This window comes from Miscanthus floridulus, chromosome 19 (assembly GCF_019320115.1).
Source record: "Miscanthus floridulus cultivar M001 chromosome 19, ASM1932011v1, whole genome shotgun sequence".
Lineage (NCBI taxonomy): Eukaryota > Viridiplantae > Streptophyta > Magnoliopsida > Poales > Poaceae > Miscanthus > Miscanthus floridulus.
In genome coordinates, this window is record NC_089598.1 from 55,189,141 (window position 1) to 55,199,602 (window position 10,462).

General features: G+C 41.9%; 1 protein-coding gene across 1 annotated transcript; it reads left to right on the plus strand.

The window, feature by feature from the left end:
• Positions 1-775: 775 nt before the first annotated feature.
• On the plus strand, positions 776-5,171 carry LOC136528728 (uncharacterized). Its single transcript, XM_066521705.1, has 2 exons — positions 776-956; positions 1,425-5,171. The coding sequence occupies exon 2, from the start codon at positions 1,519-1,521 to the stop codon at positions 4,963-4,965; it is 3,447 nt and encodes a 1,148-aa protein (XP_066377802.1). The 5' UTR covers positions 776-956; positions 1,425-1,518; the 3' UTR covers positions 4,966-5,171.
• The last annotated feature ends 5,291 nt before the right edge of the window (positions 5,172-10,462 follow it).

Genomic DNA, 10,462 nt, shown 5'->3' on the forward strand with positions numbered 1-10,462 from the left:
GTGTGAACCTACGGCACCACCAGTCAGCCGGTCCAACCTGTTCTGGAGTGGACTTGCTCTCCGGCCGGCGTGAGCAGCCAGTTCACACGGTCTGTCTTTGTCGGGGCCTCTACTATTCCGGTGAGTACTGGTGACGGAGTGCTGTTATACAAGTATTTCCATTTTCCTCTAGGTGAGGTATGGTGCTAACAATGGGGTAGTACCCAGTTAGTTGTACCTTGCAATTCCATTACCATTACCCAACGATTCAATTAGTTTGGCAGCCAACAAGCTAATGTATTCTGGTATATTATAATATTGAAACAGATCATCTCTGGATTGGATAATGTCCATGTCAACCAGCTTGTTGGCACTCCTTTTTTTAAACAGTGCTTTATGCTTTATCCAGGGAAGCAGCATGTTAGCTATTTAGGCCCCGTTCGCTTGGAGGAATTTGGAGGAATCTGGAGGAATTTGTGAGAGGAAAACACTGTTCCGGATGAAAAAAGAAGCGGATCAAGCCGGGTTTAAGGACACGCGAACGGAGTCTTATTCTTCTTTTAAGAAATGGAAAATAAACTTGCAGGTCAATATACAGTTCATTCTTAGTAGGTCATTACAATCAGCTAATTTCCCATTCAATCATAGGTACCATATGACATGGTTGGTGACTTGTCGCTGGTGTTGGCCTCTGGCTCGGGGGGGCATTGACTCCACCTGGTCTCAAGTCTCCTCCCTCTTATATTCATTTTCTCTGCTTCCTCTTACACTCACACTCGCACCATCCATAGGCTCTTCAATAGCTTAGCTTCTTGGAGTCCTTACAAATGTGCTCGCCAGTCCGAGAAGCCAAGTCATCTGCTGCTCTCTAATTCTCTATGCTAGCTTAAACTTTCCACCTCGGCTACAGAGTGATTATATCATGTCTTTTGATCTTTCCATGTAACTGCATGAGCAACGCGATGTCTTCCCCATAGGTATGTCCTCATTTTCCTCCCAGTGTTTACTCATTCGTTTTGTAGACCTGTATGTAACTTAGCATTGCCAAAATGCCAGTAGCCAACGGTTTCCAGTTAATGTCTTTCATGATTGTGGTATATACAGTAGAAATTTCTATACATCTTTTGCTTGTAACATACTATTTTTTTAAAAAAAAAAACTCCATTTGTTTCTTTGGTTGTCATAGTATATTTTTTTTAACACAAAACCCAGTTCGGATTCTAATGATGAGTTGTCTTTCTTGTTAATACTCTCACTCGGTTAGTTTCTTAGCCACAGAAGCATACACAATAATTTATTGCTACTGTTTGCTCTGTTTATGTTGGTGACATTGACTTCACTCTTCACCAAGTCTTCTCTTCCTCCCTGCATCCTTTGTTTTGCCATTGTTCTTGTTCCAAAAATCAGAACACTCCTTGAATCACCTATGACTCTGAATCTTTCAGATATCTTTTCACATTCAAAGAGCTATTTACTGCTGCTGCAAATGGAAGGGTAGAGGGCAGCTGAGACTTGCGCTCTCAGTTGAGGAGCTACAATATGGATACTGTGCAAATAGAGCATGCCATTGCTCTGACCAACTCCACAACTACTCCAGAAGCAAGCAATGAAGAATACAGCAACACCCATGGTGACAGCAATGGTGAGATTTCCGTGGCCACTGGCATTGGTGGTGACGACGGGCAGGACTCCATGAGTGATTCATCCAGGAGGTCTTTGTCAGTTGAATTTGATTTCTTGTGGAAACTGCGGAAGTATTTGGTACTGCTTGCAAGCTTGGCCGTTGGTGTGACATACAATTCTGGATTAACACCACCGGGAGGATTTTGGAATACAACCAAAGATGGCCATGAAGCTGGTGACCCTGCCCTTCGTGTTGAGTTCTACCAGCGGTATGAGATATTCTTTTACTGCAACGCAACAGCCTTTGCTGCATCTCTTGTCTTAATCGTCTTGCTTCTAAGCAAGAGAGTGACCAAGAAGGAGTTATGGCTCCGTTCGATGCAATTTACCATGCTAGTGGACCTATTCAGTCTGATGGCAGCCTATGTTGCTGGGAGCTGCAGGGCACTCAAGTCATCCATCTACATATTGGTTCTATTCATTATTGCTTTTGCATATATTTTGATTCACATCCTAGTATCCACCTGGATTGTTCCAGAAACATTCAAAAACAAGGTGACGACCAAGGTGAATGAAATTCTATCCAAATTGGGTATTCCTGATGTGCAGAGTAGTCACAAAGAGAAAAAAGACCTTGAGGAGGCTCGGAAGTTTATTCTGATGCTTGTAACTTTTGCTGCTACTGTCACATACCAAGCAGGGTTGAGTCCACCAGGTGGATTTTGGGCTGAAAATGATTACAAGCAACGTCCAGCTACTCCTGTTCTTCGCAGTCACTACCTGCCCCGTTATAATATATTTATCAGTTGCAATTCAACTTCCTTTGTGGCGTCTTTGGTTACAATCATACTTCTTCTGAGCCCAGAATTGAGCAGGCATGGAATAAGGTCAAAAGCAGTGATTGTTTGTGTGCTAGCTGACCTGTTCTTCCTGATTGGTGCTTATGCTGCTGGGTGCTGTAGGGATGTAGCAACATCATTCTATGTTATGTTTATTGTCATCATAGTTTTGATCTGCATTGTCCTTTTAGCTTGGATCTTTGCTTACGGTCCTGTAGCAGAATGCCTACAAAAGATCAAATCAAGCACTAAACGGTGCATGAGTGTGCTCTCATCAAATTTTGGTAGTAATAGATTGAGCAATGCAGATCAGGAGGGTTCTAATGCAAGATGTCACCAGGCTTCAGTCCATGATCCAGGTGCACCGACAGGTGAACATGCAGTAAATCAGCATGTTTCAAATACTGAGTCCTCTGTGGAGTATCCGCCTGAAGACAACCGGAAAACAGAAAACAGTGAGGAATCATTCTCCAACTCTTGGCATACATCAGTCAACAGTCCACAATCAGCAAATACCAAGGATCTGGTGTCCAATATGGACAATGAATCTACAGACAACCATCTAGTTGCAAATATGAAGGAGTCTCTGACCAGCACAGAGCGATCATCATTCAGCTGCCAGGAAACATCAGATTGCAATGGTGTGTCTGCAGATAGACAACAAGTTATAGGTATGAATAAGGAGAAATCTTCTTTTGATGTCAGGACTACTGATATGCCAGCAGCTGGCTCTTCTGAACAAACTATGTTAGCCGGTGACTCTAATGGAGCCACTAATGATGTCATAGAGGATGAAAGGCCTTCTTTGCCTGCAGAAACCATTGTTAATGTGGAATCTGCAGAGCAACAGACTTCGATGGGGTATAGTAACCTTGGCATTGAAAATGGTGGCGTTAACAATAATGCAGAACTTGAGAATGGGAATGGACATATAAACAGCCATCAAGGAGCACCAGATAAAAATTCTCATGGAAATTCAACTGAAGATCATCTAGAGAAGACCCGCACATATCTGCTTCTTCTTGCTATTCTTGCAGTATCTCTGACATATCAATCAGGTCTGAATCCACCAGGTGGCTTCTGGTCAAGAACTGAGAATAATCATTCAGCTGGTGATCGCGTCCTCGAGGACACTGACCATCCACGCTTCATTGCATTCTTCTATCTCAATGCTGTTGCATTTGTGGCATCTATTGTCATCATTGTTATGCTCCTGGACAAGACTATGAGCAGGAAGGTTACAAAATATCGTGTATTGCAGCTAGCTATGATAGTGGACTTACTTTCCTTAACTGGGGCCTTTGTCATGGGGAGCTGCAGGGAGCCAAATAAGTCAATTTCCACATCAGTATTATTGTTTCTTGTGCCTGCTTATGTTCCTCTTCATGTTCTAGCGATTCATATAATCTCTCCACTGGTTCCAGATAAAGTAAAGCGGCTCTCGTGTGGGAATGTGTGGTCAGCATTTCTTCAATTACGCCACAAGCAGACAGGGAATAAAACTGAGGCAAAGGAATTGGAACGGAGGCGTAATCTACTATTGACACTTTCTATTATAGCAGCAACTGTGACATACCAAGCTGGTATAAACCCTCCAGGCAGTGTATGGTCTGATGACAAAGATGTCAGTGGCAGACCAGGAAACCCAATCCTTCAGGACAATCACCCAAGGCGATATGATGTGTTCTACTACTCAAATTCAATCTCATTTGTGTCATCTGTTGCTATCACAATACTACTTGTGAATAAGGAATCATGTGAGCGTGGAATCAAATCTTATGCACTGCGAGTGTGTTTGGTGGTCGGTTTAGTTGGCCTCTTGGTGGCCTATGTTGCAGGAAGCTGCAGGTATAAAAAGCAATCCATCTTTGTCATCATCATTGCTGTGGCTGTCCTAGTATCCCTTGTGATTCAAGTCCTACTATCTTCGATGTATGAAACACTACGAACACCATTGGCTAAACTTATGGAATGTCTGCAACAGCTTATGGAATATCTGCAAAGGTGTTTTTTTCGTACAGAGAAGGTTAGGCGAGAGATTATTCCTGAGTCGCCGGAAACTAAAGAGTGTGGTAAAAAAAGAGAGAGAAAGAGACATAAGAGTCTCATGCTTATTGCCACTTTAGCAGCCTCTGTCACATACCAAGCAGGTCTGAATCCGCCTGGTGGATTCAGGTCTGATGACGATGACAATGGCCATTTTGCAGGCGATCCACTTCTCCGTGATATTAACCATCGACGCTACAAGACATTCTTCTGCTTCAATGCTATCTCCTTCATGGCCTCTATTGTTGTGATAATGCTTCTGCTGAGTAAATCTATTAGGAAGAAACCTGTCCGACTTGAGGTACTGCTCCTGATTATGATACTGGATCTGCTGTCTGTCATGACAGCTTTTGCTGCAGGAAGCTGCCGGAAACTCAGTACTTCGATCTATGTCTTTTTGCTGGTAGCTGGCGTCGTAATATATCTTGTATTCCTTGTTGTTATCTCTCGAGTCATTGGAAAATGTCACAAAAAGTAGAAGACAGTCGTGCTTTTCTGCTCAAGGTGTGCTGTTTGTGTTTCAAGAACACAAGCGTGCCCAGGGAGCAAGTTTGAGGAAATCATTCCTACTGTTCGTAAGTCAGTGTATCTTCATCTTCTTTTTTCTGTAGTGGGGTGCAACAAAATCAGTGTGTTGAACTCTGACACTGTTTATGTATTCAAATTTTATTGTAAGATGGTTTTGTTGTATGTTATTAAACATTCGTTTAGGAAAGTCGAATCCAGATTAAAACCCTTTAGGCCCCATTCGGTTGTTGCGGAACGGGCCATTCCAGGCCTGAAACTATTCCTCGGTAGTACAAATTTGTGTAGGAAAGGGTCCGGCTGGGAATCAATCCCAGATAACCGAACAGAGCCTTAACATGTTTGAGAGTATTCATGCAAATTGTTCTACACTTCACGAAACTAAGTAGACCACGGAATTTGTTGTGCATTATGTCTATGCATGTATGTTTCCTTTTTCCTATTATATGCTAGATAACCAGATGCTGAAAGACTTAATATGGTTTCTCAAAATTGTAATGGCTTTAGAAAACTCATTGTATACATCTTCACACCCTAACTATATGTTCGGGGGCATTTTTTTCACAATTATGGTTTTTCTGTTGTATTGGCCCTGTTCGCTTTGCTGAAAAGCCATGGCTGAAAGTACTGTTCGTTAATTTGTTGTGAGAGAAAAACACTGTTCGTTCGCTAAAATAGTACGGCTCATAAGACAAGCGAACATGGCCGAATAGGATGGCAGCCCGGTGCCTGGTAAGCTCTAGCACCACTTGCGATTGGAGATTAGAAAACTAATATCCAGATAAAAACATCATTAGTAGACCGTCTAAAAACTCTTTAGCGGCCATTAACAATTCTAACGTGTTATTTAAATGTTACCTTGTAATGGCACTGTTTGTATATATCATACTATATTACTTTTGTGGGAATAATTATAGCTGCTATAAATAGTACTTTAAGAACACATATGTGAATTAGAACAATGGTAGATTTACAATTTTTTCCTTAGTTATTTCCAGGGTCAGGCCAACTAATAACTGATTGTGAACGAAAATAGTATTTATTTAACCTAAAAATATTATTTAGTTAATGAAATATGAAGACAAAATTATAATTGAACAGTATAATATCAATATTGAATCTGAACGATCCAATTATTCATACTTGAGGATGTTTAATCTATATTTATATTCATTTTAAAATATAGATATAAATATCGAAAGTGTGCTATCCAATTTAATAGCCAGGGATGACGCCAAGAACATTATTAGTACCTATTGATGACTGTTCATCTTGAATCGTGGGTAGTCCTAGAACTGGTAAGGTGTGACAGCGCTGTGTTCCATATAGTATAAGCGATGAAGTTGAGCCGAAGAAAAGTTTAAGGACTAAAATAGTCACTCTCATAGTTTTAGGACAAAATTGAGCCTAAAAGAAAAATTAAAATGGCCATTTTAACAAGGATGAAATGACAAATACTCCCTCTGTACCAAAATAAGTGTCACTATGGGATGCATGCTGGTTAAACTTTCTTAAGTTTAACTAGGTTTGTAAAAAATATTAGCAACATTTATATCTCCAAATAATTTTGTTATGAAAAATATATTCAACGATTTATTGAATGATACTAATTATGTATTAATATTTTCCTATATATATTTGATCAAAGTTAAAAATATTTAACTTGAAGTCAGGGACGGACGAAGATACTCTGCCATATTTAAGACGTCAGCTTTCGGTTGAAAGCACTAGTTTGGTTTTGGCTAATTGATAAAACCCTAAGTACTAACCTTTAGCTCTAAGTGAATATGAGATAGGTTAGTACACACCAAGCATTGGAGCAAATAGATAATGATCATGATGATGGTGATGGCCATGGTAATGATTAAGTGCTCAAGCTTGGAAAAGAAGAAAGAAAGAAAATGGCTCAAGGCAAAGGTATAATTGATAGGAGCATTTTATTTTGACACTCAAGACATCAAGCGGTTGTGAGTGGGTTTAGAATAGATAGCCATACTATGAAGAAAGGTGAAACTCGTTGTGAAATACGGTTATCAAAGTGCCACTAGATGTTCTAACTCATTGCATATGCATTTAGATTCTAGTGAGTGCTAACACCCTTGAAAATGCTTTGAGAAAATGCTAACACACATGCACAATGGTGATACACTTGGTGGTTAGCACTTGGGAACAAAGGGTAAAGAAGTTGGAGAAGTAAACATGCAGCTGCAGGGGACCGGACCCTGTCTTCAGCAGGACCAGACCCTGACCGGGGACTCCGGTCATGCAGTCTAGAGGTAGCGTTGATCAGGGTTCATGACTGGACCCCAAGTGTTGAAGGTGGACCAGACCCAATGGGGTTACTGTTTCCGCATCCAGTCCTTGTGACGTGGCGCGTAGGAGGTGAGCTCGTGAAGGTCGGACGTAGGGCGAGTCCGTTATCTCTGATCGGACGCGTCTGGTCCCAAATTTTCCTCTCTGGACCCTTACTAGAGTCGTCCGAACATCGAGGCTTGCCAAGTTTGGTCATTGAGCAGTGAGTCTGGTCATTGGCTCATGGGCGCGGGGGGGCGCGTGACCGGACCCTAGGCTGGCGCATCCAGTCGCACGTTGCTAAGTCCGGTCGTTACTTAACCATTGGCGCACGGCTGCTAGCCGTTGAGATCGAGCGGTGGACTTAGAATGGAGGTGTCATGTGGCGCACATCTATGCACCGAACGCTAGGTGCAGCGCGTTCGGTCACCCCGATCAGCGCGTTCAGTCGATGTGTAGAGAGCCCCCTTTTGACCCTAATGGCTCTATTTCATTTGGGGGCTATAAATAGTGGTTGGCCCGGCCATGGCTCATTCTCTTGGCCACTTCTATTGAGAATACAACCTTGTGAGTCTAGCCATTCCTCTCTAACTCATCTTGCTTGATTGATTCATCATTTGGTGAGATTGGAGAGCATCCAAGTGCATTGCTTTGAGTGATCGTATCTAGAAGCACTTGGTGATTGTGTTTTGTTGTGGATTTCTCTTGTTACTCTTGGTGTTTGTCGATACCTAGATGGCTTAGAGTAGCGAGGATCGTTGAGCGAAGGGTGGTGCTTGTCTCCGGCTCCGATCGGTGGATAGTGACGGGTTCTTGTGCCTTCCCCATGGGAGATCATAAAAGGCAACTCTAGTGAATTGTGTGTAGCTTATGGATCGTCGTCTTGTGTTGGTTGTGTGGCACCCAGTTGCGGGTTAGGCCTATGATGCCTATTTTTTTGTGAACCTTCAAATGGGTGAATTGCTACAACGGGGACGTAGCTTGTCGGCAAGCAAGTGAACCTCGGAGGAAAAAAATATTGTGTCATCTTGTCTCCTTGGTATTCGTTGGTACCCATTGATTGATCACTTGCCACGACGGTATATCTCCTCTACCACTCTCTTGTATTATATTTTGTATTTACCTTGTGTAGAGCTTGTGGTAGCTTAGCTAGTTGAGTAGTCTAGTTCTTAGTTGTAATTAGTTTCTAGCTAGCTCAATTAGTGTAGAGAGTAGTGACATAACAATTGAGTGCTTAGTGATCATAGATAACTAGAATTGTTGGTAGGTGGCTTGCCTTTTGATTAGAGTTAGAGCAAAATGCTTTTTTTGCCATTTAGTGTACTAATCACTTGCTTTAATATTTTTGTAGAAATTTTTATAGGCTATTAACCCTCCTCTAGCCATTTAGGACCTTTCAAGTGGTATCGGAGCCATGATCACCGTCATTTAAGGCTTAACAACCTTCGGTGATAAAATGGCTCAAATCAATAACATCAAGAAGCCATCTCAATTTAATGGCACAAACTATGGCTATTGGAAGGCAAAGATGACCACTCATATCAAGTCAATCAATAGAAAGATATGGCAAGTGGTGGAGACAAAATTTGAGGTAGCAAATTCGGCGCAACCCACCGCGACCGAAGAAGAGAAGCTACAAAACAATGGCATTGCTCTTAGTGTCATTCATTATACTATCAATCAAAGGGTATTTGAGCAAATCAAGAATTTGGAGATGACTCATGATGCTTGGAAGAATCTAGAAGAGTCATATGAGGGCACTCAAGCGGTCAAGGGAGCCAAGGCATACATCCTCAAGGAGAAGTTTGCTAGCTTCAAAATAAAGGAAGATGAGAGTGTGTCGGAGATGTTTGATAGGCTCCAAGTATTGGTGAATGATCTGAAGCTTGGTGAGGAGGTGAAGGGCAAGGATTTCTCTCACAAGTTCTTGAGATGTCTACCTTTAAGATTTGGTATGTGGTCACATTGCTAGTAAGAAGTGGTTTGAACACCATGACACCAAACCAAATCTTGCGAGATGTGATGACCGATGACACATATAGAGATGACAATGAGAAAGAGGAGAAAAAGGATGAGAAAAAGAAGAGTGTGGCATTCAAGGCTGCATCATCATCCAAGGGCAAGGGCAAAGCAAAGTAAGAAGCATCAAGTGAAGATGAAGGCTTAAGCACTTGTGACGATGAAGATGATGAGAAGATGGCTCTCTTTATGAAGAGGTTTGACAAGTTCATGATGAAGAAGGGCTATCGTGTAAGAAGAAACAAGTCATCATCTAAGAACAAGGTTGAACCAAGAAAGTGCTTCAAGTGCAATAGCAAGGATCATCTTATTGCGGAATATCCATACAATAGTGACAATGATGATGACAACAAGAAGAGCAAGAAGAAGGAAAAGAAAGAGAAGGAGAGCAAGATGACCTTCAAGAAGAAGAATAAGGGAGGCTCTTAGTTGTCACTTGGGATAGTGATGCTTCCTCAAGTGATGACGATGATAGTGATGAAAAGAAGTCCTCTAAGAAGAAGGCTCTTGCAAGCATTGCTATCAATGACAAGCCTTCGCTCTTCGACACTCCATCGACATCCTTCATGGCTAAGCCACTAAGGTACGATCCGATGATGAGTGTGGTGGAAGCGATAGTAAGAGTGATGGTGAGGATGAACCATCCAAGGATCAGCTCTTTAACATGTTAGAAGATGCTACGACTTATTTGGACATTAAGAGAAGGGAATGCAAAGACTTGTATAAGGAACTAAAAGCCCTTAAACATTTCTTTGATGAGCTTAATGCTACTCATGAGAGGCTAGAGGAAGCCCATGAGAAGCTTGGTAAAGCTCACAACAAGCTTGAAAAGGCTCATTCCACTCTTCTTGAGCAAAATGAGGAGAGGGTTCTTGTAACATGTGACGTAGGCTTGACTTATGATATTATTGATGAATCTTTCTACAAGCCTATTATTGTTGCTCCCACTAACCCTTCTTGTAGCACATCTACTTCTACCTCATCTACTAGTGATGGTGTCACTTGTGATGCCTCACTAACGGTTGAGAATGAGACTCTCAAGAAGGAGGTAGATGAGCTCACTCGCGCCTTAGGCAATGTCTATGGTGGTGAGGCCCGCTTGCTTAAGTGTTTGGGTAGCCAAAAGTTTTCTCTCAACA

Coding starts and splice junctions, on each gene's coding strand:
- LOC136528728 (XM_066521705.1), top strand. CDS start 1,519: ATGGATACTGTGCAAATAGAGCATGCCATTGCTCTGACCAACTCCACA.